General features: G+C 32.5%; 1 protein-coding gene across 1 annotated transcript in view; it reads right to left on the bottom strand.

The window, feature by feature from the left end:
* The window catches only part of LOC149413229 (uncharacterized), a 98567-nt gene that overhangs the window by 23008 nt on the left and 60441 nt on the right, over window positions 1-15118 (bottom strand). Inside the window, exon 2 of the mRNA XM_089645590.1 lies at window positions 526-665. Within this exon, the coding sequence (XP_089501716.1) occupies window positions 526-643 (118 nt within the window). The 5' untranslated portion in view covers window positions 644-665. The remainder of the gene's footprint in view (window positions 1-525; window positions 666-15118) is intronic.

Below are 15118 nucleotides of genomic sequence, written 5' to 3'. Positions count from 1 at the left end.
GGTGGAAAATGTCTTAGCGTAATAATTTTTCGTAGTGGGTATATGTTGTGAACGCGCAAGTAATTGGTGAGTTTCTTTGCTACATCAGTGTTTTTTGCTTCTATATGAATAAGCTTAGTGTGCCTGGAACATTTAAACCAATGACGAATAGCAATTTTGAACTATCTATTTATATTACATTTAAATGTTATATAAATATGCTTGTTTCACAGACCTATGATGTAATTTAATAAAAATATTTTTGTTGTTTGTTTTTGGGGTGTTATGCCGTGTTGCGCTAACTCCTTCTTTAGCCGACGTTTCGGACAGCGTTGCAGTGTCCATCATCAGGGCAGATCCGGTAGATCCGAAGATGTGTACGGATCTACCGGATCTGCCCTTGGCCGTGCTTTTGGCCGTGAGAATCTAAAAACTTACCTAATAAAAATATGTTTGTCTCACAGACTTATGGGGTAATTTAAGAATAAAGTGTTTGTTTCACAGACCTTTTCGGTGATTTAATAATAAGTTGTTTGTTTCACAGACCTATGAGGTAATGTCCCAGCTCTCCAAGGATATACCCTATGGACACTATGGCGAGGACGTATGCGGAGTAGAAGGAGCGCAGCTTCTCTTTCAGCTTACTCGTGAGTCCCACGGACATGGTGACGGTAGATTAATCAGACCTGGAAACAAAATAACAACCATATTATTATAAAGCAAAACAAGAACAACAACTGCAAATGTCAGACCCCTAAACCAGGGGGACTATGGCATCACCGATTGGGGTACGTTATGTGACTGGAGGGAGTGACAAGCAGTGCTGCAGTACCGCGGCACATGTTCCGTAACGTCTCCTGCTTTTCGGGTGACCGCAAAAATCTACATTTCGACGGCTAATATCGTTTTTTTACAAAAATTAAAAAGTTCTGTCTTCATCACGCTCTTATTAATATGATACATTTGTGTAGCGGCAGCTACTACTAGGTTCTATAAATTCAATACACGCAACGCGCATCAGATTGGAACCTACAATAATAGCGAAGCCGCTAACCTACCTACTCGCGATGTGCCGGTTTGTTCTCGAATGAGTGATACCTTTATAAACACGGCGACATCGCGGTAAATAGGTCAGTTTTACGTAAGTCAGTCCCCCCGGCACCGCGCTTGCCGCTCTGACATCAAGCCGCAAGTACCTACAAGCGTACCCGGCCTCTATCATCAGCAAACCAGGTCCACAGTACCTTTGGTTTACTTCACACTGGAGTACCAAGAAGACTCAACGTCTTCACCAGTGATGAACACCACCTGCAAGTCCGGTCTCCACGAGTCTGGAGACATTGATTTCATCGACCACGGATTTACATCCCATCGTGATGCACACCAACTACCACGATGACATCTACATTCATCGTCACCAACAACTGTGACTACTCTGGCTACTCTATTTGGACTCAGTAATTCGACTATTTAAATAAAGCTGCTGCTACAACCTCACAACATCTTTCATTCACATCTCCTCACCACATCCCCAAATTTGTAAAAAACTTTAAAGCTCATTTCACAATAATATGAATCACGTCGTGTAACACTTGGAATCGGGCCGCTAACAAAAACACTCCTTATGTTAACGGCAATAAGGATTACATTCCCGCTTAATATCAGCAGCCCGTTTTGATTAATGCAAGAAAAAAACTTTGGTAAAAAGTTTGTTTTATTTTGTTTTGCGAATTTCGTGCACGAGTATTTAAATGTTTTACGACCATTTTCAAAGGAACTTAATTTTCCACATTATAAATTAAAAACGAAAACGAAAATGGATTCGTAAGTAAGAGTTTTATAACTGTGAAGCAGTTTTTATCGGCTCATACTTTTTTTGGGTTATTAAAAAAATTATCAAAAAAATACTCAATCGTTTCGAAGTTCAAAATTTGTTCTACTCGCTGTATTTAATTAAAGAATCTAAAATCAAGCGATCAAATTTCCAAATATATAAAATATAATTTTTTAGATTAACCCAACTATTTCATTAAACAACATTGTAGAAAAATACATTTTAAAGAGGTTCTTGCTTTTGTAGTGGTGTACTATGTGGTAGGACTTCTGCGGGGTAAGAGGGGATTGTGGGCGTATCTTCTGAACTAGAAGAATTTTTTTAAAGAGTTTTTTGCTTATGTATTGGTGTACTGTATCATAGGATTGCTGCGGGTGGATGTTCCAAACAACGTCAAGTACCTCGTTACTGGGGGACTTAACATAAGATTTCAGAGCAAAAGCATTCAAATACGGATGCAAATAAATCAATTTGTAAATTAGCATTTTCCTTATCGATAATACCAATAAATTTTCACGTTGGTTTCTTGGTAAGGTAAAATGTTGTGTTGCCAAGACTAAAAATAATCTACATTATTGTACCTTATAAATAAGAGTTAAGGAAATTTGTAAAACCGAACACTTTCCTAGAAAAAGGTAAGGAAAATTAATATGAAAATGTTGGTAATATTAAAATAAGGAGTCGCTTCTTGTGGGCCGATTTATAATTAATGATTTGTGGTTGGGTTTTTCCATTGCATTAAAAAATCTTTAATAATTAATTAACTAACTAACTAACTAACCATCACAATGTTTCCCCGCAGGGGTAGGCAAATATGTCGGCGCACTAAACAATTTGGTTTTGGCACTCTTCTATTTTTCTGATTTTTGACATGGCCTGACTCAAGTATCTGATTCACTTGATCGTGCCATGTCTTCCTAGGGCGTCTCCGACTTCTACTACCTTTCATATTTGCTTCATATAGTCTCCTTACACTCCTTTCTTCGCTAATTCGCTCTACATGCATAAACCAACTAAGCGCCCCTTTCTTAATCTTACTCATTACGCTTACATCAGCCTTGCATTTTTTGCGAATCTCTACATTTCTCACACAATCATGCATGGTTTACCACACATACGCCTCAAGAATCATGGCAAATGTGTTATCTATAAGATAACACATCTGCCCTGATGATGGACACTTCAATGCTGTCCGAAACGTTGGCTAAAAAAGGAGTTAGCGCAACACGGCATAACACCCCAAAAACAAATAGCAAAAAAACGAAATTAACGTTTTTATGATTTTAAATGTCTGAACATTTTTTTTAAATATGAATCGCGTGCCGTAGAAAAAAAATCCTATTCGATTATAAATGCAAAATGTAATACATTTTTACAGTCGGCAGTTAAATTTTTAAATTTGTTTTGACATTTGCCAACATGCATGAATACTATTAGTAATGTAGGAAATTTGCATATAAAAACGTTCAAAGGATTAATTAAAAAAATCTAAAATGTGGTATTTCCTAAGTGTTACCATTCAGACTGTTCAAGGTTGGCCAATCGGTTCTTTGTAGAGCACATTCCGAGAGATTTATAAAAAAACGACGGAAACCTAAATACTTACCGTAATCATTTTTCTTTAAAGTGGTACACAACAAGATATATCTACATTTCAAATATAGAATTAAAATAATATTTTGGTAAAAAAATATTACATTATAGGTAAGTACTTTATCGCTTATATGAATTCTTGACACATTAGTTCCAAATTTGAAAATGTCAATTAAAATCATACATATTTAACTGGCATTTTCAACTTTGGAAATATTGTGTCAGTTTTTATTAAAGTATCACAAAATGTGATTTTCATTAACATTTTTAAACTTGGAAATAATGTGTAAATTTTTATTAAAATATCACAATATGTGATTTTAATTAACATTTTCAAATTTCGAACTAATGTGTCAAGAATTCAGAAAGCAAGTTTCTACCTATAATGCCTACAATATTTATTATTCTCGCTTATCTATGAGAATATATTGTATAAAATATAAACGCATAAAATCTACAAATGTACATGTAAAAGTTTGTTTAACTGGAGTTAAAATATAAACAAAATAAAATTATTAACTTGTTGAACTACTTTACGAAAATTCTACAAAGAAACATGGAAAGTATTTTTTGTTTTTACTGATTTTGACTTGTATTACTAGTATGTCTGTGAAATCTTTTAATATATATATTCTTTTAAATCTTTGGTTTAAATTTTTTAAAGTTAACCTTAAGGCGATGCACTACGTCGTGTGGTATTTTAAATTGAGCCGCTATCAATAACAACATTAGGTTTAAATTCCCGCTTAACACCATCCGCCTGTTTTGATATATGATTTGATTTAAGAAAAAAACATGGTCAAAAAGTGCCTTTTATTTTATTTTGTGGATGTTCAGGCATAAATATTATTTTTTTTTCGATCATTTTATAAATAACTTAATTTTTCACATTAAACAATAAAATCGTAACCGAAAATGGGTTCGTAAGTAGGAGATTTTGAACTTTAAAGCAGTTTTTATAGGCCTTTTACATTATTTTTTTCTAAGCTTATAAAAAGACTTATCTAAAAAATACTCGATTATTTCAAAGGCCAAGATGTATTATCCTCTCGGTATTTAATTAAAGCATCTGAAACATTTCTGGGCGACCAAATTTTCAAACCAAAAGCACATGATTTTGCATTACTACATATGGCATCGCCTTAACGAGTAAAGTCAGATTTTGTGATTTTTCAAGGGTCTGGGTTTTTTTCATTCTTAAGAAAGCTTTATTTACTAATTGAATAGATTTACTAATTAAATATCCATTGATTTTTCACGGGTCTGCGTAAGTATTTTAATATTTATGTTCGTGAAAGCACACAAAACCTAATTTAAAATGCTACCCTTCATTACTCCTTTGAATTATACCTACTATAAAAACGGGCTGTTAACGAACGCTATTTGGTTGCATAATCCGCATTAATAAGCACCAAGACCTCTGCATTATGCACAAGGACCAGACAGGGGCCCGTTAGCCTTGAAGTTTGTTGCAAGGGCCCAGCGATAGCCGCTACCTGATGTCAGTCTGCCTACGTCAATGACGCTTTACATAAATTAACTTATTGCGTATAGCGAAGTCTTGTTTTAACTCGATCATTTGAATTTCATCTATCTGTAAATTTGTTTGCTACGTTCCGGTTCTGAAACAACATTTTTATAACGCCAGAATTCGTGGTTCCTTCTCCGAGCAGTCAAGTCGGAATCTGATAGTATTAATACTCTTGCGTCTGGACGATGTAGGCCCTCTGATTGGTCAAATTTAAATTGTCTGTTTCGGTTAAATTCCGCTAACTTGAAAATTAAGACACGATTTCATACTAAAATAGGATCGCCTCATAATAATACGAGATTTCTTCAAAAGCATCGTTTCTGCTCATATAATTTTTGGATAATATCGAAGAAAATATGTTTTAGAAAGTTCATAATCCATTGGATTAATTACATTACAATGAAAGTTATCCACAGTTATCCCTTTTATAAAAAAATCACGCGTTCCTTCAATGGCCGATACGCACGGCTATAGATGGCCGACAGAGCGCACCTCTGGCGGTTTAAAAACGAACCAAATGAATGGCGGGAATATTTAAATATGCAGCTAACAATATTTGACTACTTACGATTAACAAGCGTTTACTAAGAAGATTTCTTCTGGAAGCTTATCACTTTGTAATGGCATTTTTCATTATTATTTATATATTTTTTCTTTATTAATTTTAACTGATTTTATATTGACATGTTTTCTAATTACTAAAATTACAAAATTATTTATTTGCGGTGCTTTATATCCTGAGTGAAGTATTTTAAGACCTGAATTTTTTTATCGAAAGTGTGATCATTATTCAAAATATGATTTGCAAACTCAGATTCACTATTTCCATTTAGAGCCCTCCGATATTCTTTAGTTCTGACTTCAAAGTTTCTATTGGTTCTACCTTTGTAAAAGAAATTACAATCATCCCAATTGAGTTTTTAAACTCCTGATTTTTTTGTTTGAATTTTGCTATCTTTATTATTAAGAATATATTTCTTCATTGTTATTAGTGTAAAACGCCAGTTGAATGGTACCAGGATTGTTTTTGTACATAATTTTAGAAGTATCGTTATCCACAAACAGAATTCTACGCCATTGTTTATTTCTATCTTTAGAAAGACCGTTTGAAGAGAATATGTTTAATTTTTTTATTTAGTATTTCAACTATCAATTTATTAGAATAACCGTTATTAAATGCTATTTGTTTTTTTCAGGTCTTAAAATACTTCACTATAAATAATTTTGAAATTTTAGAAATGAGGAAACATGTTAATATAAAAGCAGATATAATTAACAAGAATTTTTTTATAAACTCTCTTTTAAATATTTTCCCACTCAACTGGTCTTTCCCGTCTAACGATATTGTAATTCCTAATTATTATAAACCCAGCTTACTCTTACCCCTCCCCCCTCCTTCCACTTCTTCTTTCCCAATTGCAATCTACATTTAATTTTTGACTTCGGTGTATACACAATAAAATGTAAACATTATATTTATTCATTTATTGGACAATTTGCATAGCGCCGCTTTTGTGAGATATCACCTCAGGGGCGCTATATTGTAATAATCTACCTTTATATATAGATTTTTACTCTCTTTAATTGTGTTATAACTATCTTTAATTGTGACAAACTAAACGATATTGATTAAGGCGATTTAACCAGCGGACGAGAATTCAAATTTCGTTAAAAGACGATCTCGCGATCGGACGTTTTTTTAGACCGAGACAGAAATACCGAATTCATTCCGCTGCGAGCCGTCCACTCGCGCGGCAGTGAAAACTACAGCATGGTTCCGATGAAATAACAATTATTGTTGTTTAATTCTTGGTTGTAGCTTTCTTCTTTATAAGTAGTTACATACATATTTGTAAATTATACGTCGGAGTGCGTAAACATAAATAAATACAAATGCAGTTTGTTGACATGGTAGATATAAAATATGTAGGTATATAAATATACATTTAAAAAAAAATTCAAATATTTGTTTAATTTGTTTTTTTTTTTTAAATATTTTACACGAGTTTTCCAAAGGTGAGTAAAAAATCTTTTGTTTTACTTATTTATTCGTTTGTCCGAAAGGTATTACCGGTAAGTTTTATTTCTAATACTTATCTTCAAAGTATTACTTGATTTGATATGTATGACATTGAAAAGAGGGTTTATTCCTTACAACTGAAGTAGTTTATATATTAAAACTAGGTTTTATTTCCAACTATTTTCTACGGTACCTACCTACATATGTAGTTATGCGATTGCATAATATTGTATCGCTTTCATGTATTTGTTTTCATAATTAACGGAGCGACCTGACTCGTCTAATTTTCGAAATGTTATTAAATTCACGAGTAAAAATCATAGGTTTGTATGTCAAAAATAACCTTGTTTTTTTCCTAAAACAAGAAGCTCAATTCACAATATGACATTATGAAACTGACAAAAAGTAACACAAAACACATTAAATATGTTAAATTATACCAATGTAATAGTGAATTGGACAATAAAATAGAAATTATGAACAAAAAAATGATTTGAATCGCACATCACGAATCGAAATTCATTTGGTTCGTGTCACTTTTTGACTACCAATCACAAACAGTTTCACGTACTTTGGCATAAGTTTTAACATTTATACATGAAAAAACGATAACAGACATAAACTCCTGTCCATAGTTGATTCTTTTCCCTGGAAATTAAACAACACAAAATTATCGCCAAATGTTATAAAAAATATGTGCTTATTCTGACTGATTCTTTCGAACGACCCTGTAGCATATAAGTACGAACAATGTACACGGATAATTAAATATCACTAACCTTTGTTTTTTCTGAAAATATATCTCCCACGTACGTTTTTGATGTCGTAATTTGTGCTATCTAATAAAACTTTTTTTCGAGGGTATTTTCCTCCTCATTTTTAAGCGAGGAATTTCTTTAAAATGTTATCAAGTAGACTGGCGTGGAATAGACGTCCGCTCGCCGCCCTGTCGCAGCGGGGAATGATAAAATTTCGGCTTGCGCCGGGGCAAGACACAAACAACAAACGCGAATCGAAATTAATTACTATTATATACTTTAAGAATATATTTTTTGGTCATAAATTATTTCTAATGTTTCAATTATGTCTTGGTAAATTTGTAAGACCATAAATAAATAGTCCAATTGAGGGATTTTCGTCACAAAACGCGTGCTCGGATTTATTTATTAGTAATTTTATTTGAAATACAAACAAAATTCTTATACATACATATGATAGATAATTTATTGATTGTTTATACATTATTATTCAATGATTTGAAATATTTGTTGTATAATACAACTTCACCTTTGAAAATGCAACAAATCTGCGCATCGTCCAACGGTAACACTTTATTATGATAAGAAAATAATATTATTTTTCAAAATTTTACATCTTACTTTACAAGATAAAATAACGATCTTTCGAAATCAATTTGTGTTTTTTTCTAGAAAAGTGTCCATACGTCTAAAAGTGGCCTCAAAAATGCCAAATTTCAGGTCAAGTCTACCTATTTCGCCTTAAACTTATAGACATTGACGGTTGTAACACATATTTAAGCACTGCAAGTCTCCTATGAGCTAATTATATTAGGTACGATAACAGTTAATATCAGTTGTAGACATGTAGTCAATAATAGTGTTTAATTTGAAATAACCATCACAAATACGTAAAATTTCATTTATTCAAACAACTGTCATTCTTATTATGCGTAAATTTAGCATGTTATTATTAATTAACTCCTTCCTGTTCCGTGTTTTAACAATATATATACTCACCCTCTCTCTGCGAATGTCCTAATATCTATCTATTAAATGTAACTGTTGTTAATATCACTCAAAATGGGCGAAGCCCAATCTAGAGCCGCCCGCAGGGCCTAGCAGAAAAAAACCCGTGGAGCGGGTTTTTAACTGCTAGTAAATAATAATATTACGGTACCTACCGGCCTGAAGAATGGACATATTGGTGGGTATTTAAGTACCTACTTACAAATCTAATGAATTTAGAGGAATTTTTTTGTTTTGATTTTTTAAATACCTAAGACAAAATTAATTAATTAATTTTAGAACGCGAGGTTTAGTCCTTCCGCTCACGGGGGAACTGAAACTGGTTAGCAACTTATGAGTGCCGGTTGCAAAATGGTTGGCAATCGAGATTCTCTCACGGCGCAACTCAAGTTTACGATTTCACAAATTGTCTAGGCTTGTTTAACCATAGAACGAAGAAGAACACTCCAGCCAATCTGTCACTATCATATTGGGTTAAAAAAATGTCTGCAAAGTGATAATTGCCGCCATTATTCTTTTTTCTTTTCTTGCATAATCAGGAAGCCTAGATTCATAAATACATGAGAATTTTTCAACATCCTAAACAAATTTAATATCTATCTGCTCGGACATATCGAAATCTGGCAGCTCAAATCATGGACAAATCGCAAATTTCTTGAATACTGACAAATCTATGGGCTACTGGCAACTGAAAACGCGCGAGTTACGAGTGACTGGTTGCGTCACCGTTGAAAACTGTTTTTAGGTAAGTCGCGCCGTGTGCGGACCGCCATCGAAATACACACGATGGCAACTCGAGTTGGCAACTGTTTTTTTTCCAGTTGCCCCGTGAGCGGGAGGACTTAGTAAATTTCAAATCAAATGGCCCTTATACGATAAACTGTTTATGGAGACAGATTTTATTTATTGAGAAAACTGTAATGAGCCTTATTATTCGTGTACGAGACACATTTAAAATAATATTAATTTATCAAGACTCCCAAATTTGTTAAACTGGTTGGGTTTTTAGATGATCAATTCGTTAAATGGGTGCATGATTAAAAAGCACGGTTAACCCGTCGAATGTTAGTCATTAACTATCTGCAGTTATGCTCGAGAATGTTTATTGATTTATTTGATTTTTTCACGCCCAGCTTGGCATTACATTTATATTTTTAGAAAACATCAAAACAAAATACTAAAAAACATAAGTCGATGGAAAATCCTTAGTGTACTGAAATACTTCGGTGTGTTATATATTTGTTATATATATATCAGTCGCATAATAATTAAATGAAATTAGTCGACGCAGAGCTAGGAAGTTTTTTCTACAAGATTTTTTGTTCTGCTTGCCGAAATTAATTCTATTAAAACCTGTTATATTTAGTGATTGATACGTTAAATATGTCAATAAAATCCTTATAATCACTACCAAAATTATGCATAAGGTGAACGGGAGTATGCGATTTAGATTCCGTATTGGAGTTGTAACAATAATACGGTAAATAATGTCTTGATGTTGGTTTGTGAGGTACATAGAAAGAAATCAAGAAAAATAGTTCAGGGCTGTCTATTATTGGATTTATGATTTGATAATTGACTTGTAATACGATAAATATCCGATATTGTTGATAAAACTAAAAATTAAATCGATGTGCTTGTGCTAGGAGCTATATACATAGGCTCGTAACACCTATTGCGCAATTAATCATACGGCTAGGGTTGCCAGATGCTCCAGATAAAAAAAACCGAACATTATTTATCAAAGGGTCCCCCTTTGATTTCTTTTGGTACAGTTTGTCGAAAATCAAAGGATCCTTTGATAATCATAAACCCCTTTGATTTTGGCCAAAACAAACAGCGAAAATTACCGAAAATTTCACAGGGTGAACACAGTGAAACAATTGGTAAACATTAAAAGTTATATTTATTTATTTTCTTAACTTTAAAAGAAAGACAAACATTCCCGGGTTACGAATAATCTGACAATATTTGAAAATCTCCTACTACCATCATGTTGTGATGGAGGACTTAGCCAGCCGAGGAATTGAACACACTACGCCTGGGTGAGACCCAAGCGCGATGGCATCTCGGCCACCGGCCGGTCATATTTGCCACTAGATTATACTGCTTTAAATAATCGTTTATTGCCTGAAATTTTATCTTTAAATTCAGTGCAATTGACTTTTAAATTGAAAAAAACATCTAATTCGCTTTATACGGTATTCACACGTAGTAGATTTAAATACATTACCCATTACACTAAAAACTCTTTCTACGAAGGCATTGGAGACGGGAACACTGCACACATATTGTACCATTTTCAACAGATTTGAGCAAGTGTTGCTATCACCCGCCAGAATCGCTCACGGCTTTTGCTCTGTAAATTATCTCGTGAGTGAGGTAAATATGTGGCGTATTAAAAAAAAAAACGGACATCTGGCAACCCTATGTATAGAACAGTTGATTTGATTTTATAGACCATATTAAATTGCGCAACGTTCGTTTGCTCCAATTGTCGTGTTACTTGGTACACTGGATATGAATCATTTGATAAAAGGTGAAATAACCTTACAATGTTAAAGGATGCATAATACAGGGTTTTCCAATAAGAGGTGTTATTTTGATATTCAATCGTAAAAGATCAATGGTTTCGTTGTTTGTGTGGCACGTAGCGCCGTCTTGTTGAAAGTAAACGTTGTCCAGATCAATACCATCCAATTCCGGCCATAAAAAATCATTATGTCTATAATCCAATGAGTCCGCCGGACCATAAACCGCACCAAACAGTTACACGTTGAGGATAGAGAGACTTTTCAACAATAACTCTTGGGTTTTCCGAGCCCCAGATGCGACAATTTTGCTTGTTGACGAAGCCACCGAGGTGGAAATGGGCCTCATCACTCAAGATGATTTGCATTTGATTCACTCAAGTGAATTTTAATAATTTCAATGCGTTGTTGTAGCGTGTATTGTTCCATTTTTATTAATGGCGTAGTTTTTACTTGTCAAATTTCAAAAAATAACAGCTTCAAAAGTAACACCTACCGAAATAGCGGGCTATTCAAAATAACACCTCTTATTGGAAGACCCTGTATATTAGCGTCGAACTTGAAATAATGTGATATAATGTAACTTAGAACTTTTATAGATATCTACCAACTGCCCACATAATGTTAATTGGTTGTTTTGCGTTTGATGGTAATATTAACACGTATTACTTGTAGGTCACTTGAAGCCTATATTAATGAGTTAATTAGTTATATTTTAACCAGTCTACATTCCTTCATTAAGGTTTTTGACATTTTAGAGTGAACAGAAATCTGCGATAACATGTATGATTTAGTAATTTTTGACCTTGACTCAAGTCTGCCTACGCTTGACATTAGGAAAACGAAAAAAGATTCGTTCAGATTGGGAGTCAAATGATTTTAAACAGTATTTTATAATATGATACTTCAAATATTCCACAAACAGATTTTTTCTACATTACAGATAAAGTTTGAGTCGATTCAGGAAAAAATCTTTTAATTTTTTTAAAACCTTGTTAAAAACATAAAATAAATATTCCTTTTACTGCAGCAATTTTAAAACAAACTATGAAGCTAATACCAATTTAAAATGTTTTTTATATTCGTCACAGTTGTTATATAGTGAAAGTAAAATTATGTCAATAAAGCAGTTGAACATAATACTGGCTCTCTGTAATCAACAACATTGATACTGACAAAAAAAACACAACAAGTGCGTAACACTAGATTGGGTTCTTCTTTAATATATCACCCGGTGAATACCAGAACATCATTTGAACAAAGGAGTTTTTCTTATAGTTCCGTTGCTTTATAATATGCTAGGTGAAAATATAAAAAACCATAAGTTCATTGAATCTATTCAAGAAAATGGTAAAAAATCCCATACTGGCTGAGAGTGGTGATGTTTGTTGGATTGCCCATGTCGTGGCTTCTGTCATGAATCACAATTCGTGTCAGTAATCCATCTGTGTATGTGTTATGTGATGTATTTATTTGATTGAATATAATTGTAAAGCTGCTCATCTCAACACAGGAATTCTCTAGTGAGATGAGCAGCGGAGGAAAAAAATAAATAAATACACATACCTATAAATCGACTGTATAATCTTTTGTAATAGATTTAGGAATGCTGTCAACATATTTAGAGATTCCGTATTTTAAATGACTTATATTTATAACAATTTTTTTTTATGAAATTCTTCAGTTTTGAGGAGCAAAAAAAGGCTGGAAAATTATGTGCGTGAAGGAGTATAAATCAAATGTTTGTAACATTTTAAGGCAAATGGAGTATTTATTTATTTATTTAGTGATAATACATTACAAAATAATATTTATAATATATTATTCTCAGTGAGTTAAAAAAAACTAATTTCGGGAAAGACAACATTAATAAAATAAAATAAACTTATTTTTAGATAAGAAAACAAGGGAATTTAATGAACTGTGATATTATGCGCGTGAAGGAGTATAAACCAAAGATGGGTAAAATTTTATGGCAAATGGAGTATTTATTTATTTATTTTGTGATAATACATTACAAAATAATAGTAAAAATAATTATAATACATTATTCCCAGTCAGTTTAAAAAAAAACTTATTTCGGGAAAGCCAACATTAATGAAATAAAAAAAACTTATTTTTACATAAGAAAACGAATTTAAAAGGGAATTTAATAAAAAGTGATATTAGGGGCGTGAAGGAGTATAAACCAAATATGTGTGACGTTTTAGGACAAATGAGTATTTATTTAGTGATAATACCTTACAAAATAAAATTTATAATATGTTATTCTCCGTGAGTTAAAAAAAACTAATTTCGGGAAAACAACATTAAAAAAATAAAATAAACTTATTTTTACAAGAAAACGAATTTAAAAGGAAATTCAATGAACAGTGTAGATAGATTTTAAAACAGACTAGACAGACTTAACACAGTTAAATGGATAATATTATAAGAAGACAAGTTCATTTTGCTTTTATTTAATTAATTTTTTTCTTGCTAGAGCAATCCCGAATCCCAATGAGTTATAAAACTCCTTTTAGGACAGGAGTAATTTACAATATATTAAAGGGAGGTAATAGAATTTGCCGCTAGAATTTTGAAATTAAAAATGTAAGTTTCACATACAGTATACAGCGCAAAAAACAACAGAGGTTAAGTAGAACAAACAATATGAGGAAACAAAGAAATAAACAAGGACACAAATAAGCACAAACCGAAGGCAGAAATTTTCAGAAAAGTGCTTTTCTGTCACCTAAAGATAAAAATAAGTTATTACAATTACAATTTGATTGCAAATAATGGGAAAAGAAAAGGAGAGAAACAAAACATGTCAAAACAAAACGTGATAAGTAAATTAAGTTTTGTCGTTTTCAAATGTAGATAATAATATTATTTTAAAGCCTTAAACGTACATTCGGATGAGAGTTATAGAGTGTGTAGGCAATATAGTTCAGAGATTTTATCCCATATTTTGTAGCGTGTGTTTGCACTTTTCTTAATAGACGATTGACGAATCGCCCATCACGAGCTAACAATTTGTAAATACAATTCAATAAAGTACAGTTCATAGTTCAGTAGCTGGCAATTAAAATAACTCATATATATAAATTAGTTTCTTGGAAGATATGGCAACATTAAAGGCTTATATAACCGAGTAGTTAAAAGATAAACACGAGCATAATGTTTTTTTAAAGAATCTTCAGTTAATCATCTATATAGGATTATACAGGGTTTATCTGTAATAAATTAGGGTTTACCCTAACCTTTAGAAACATTTCGCTCGTGTAATTCAAAAGAACCATATTTCCGGAAATCACGATTTTCAGTTAAAAGTGCAGAAATATCAGTGAATTCATCAACTTTGTTTTGTAAAAAGACAACGTCTGCTATTTATCTAATTTCACCGTCAATTTTAGACATATTTCTTACCAATTATCACAAATTTAATATATTTTTAATGTAAAATTTTTTTAAGCAAATCACAATTTTAGTCTGATTATAGGAAAAACATGGGTTTAATGCAGTTGTTTAATTTTTGACAAATATTTAAAAAATCGTCAAATAATCTTCTGACAACGTTTTCTCAAAATAAGAGAAATGCAGATACGTTTATTTTGCATTACATGAGCGAAACTACATGTATTTAAAAGCAATATAATGGTACGTATACATTTGTGAACTTAAATGCGAACCGTGCCACGAATTACGGGAAAGGAACGAAGCAATCGGCGTTTCCCGGCATTTGCGGTTGCTTCGTACCTTTCCCATAAATTGAGGTTCAGTTTGGCAGTTCGGCTCGCGTATGTATACGTACATAACACTAATAATATTGGATGAGTAATCATCACACTTTACTATTTATAAGTATTCAATTATTTGATT

This window comes from Hesperophylax consimilis, chromosome 22, assembly GCF_061612785.1.
Source record: "Hesperophylax consimilis isolate HC1 chromosome 22, BYU_Hcon_1.0, whole genome shotgun sequence".
Lineage (NCBI taxonomy): Eukaryota > Metazoa > Arthropoda > Insecta > Trichoptera > Limnephilidae > Hesperophylax > Hesperophylax consimilis.
This window is presented reverse-complemented; position numbering and strand designations above follow the sequence as displayed.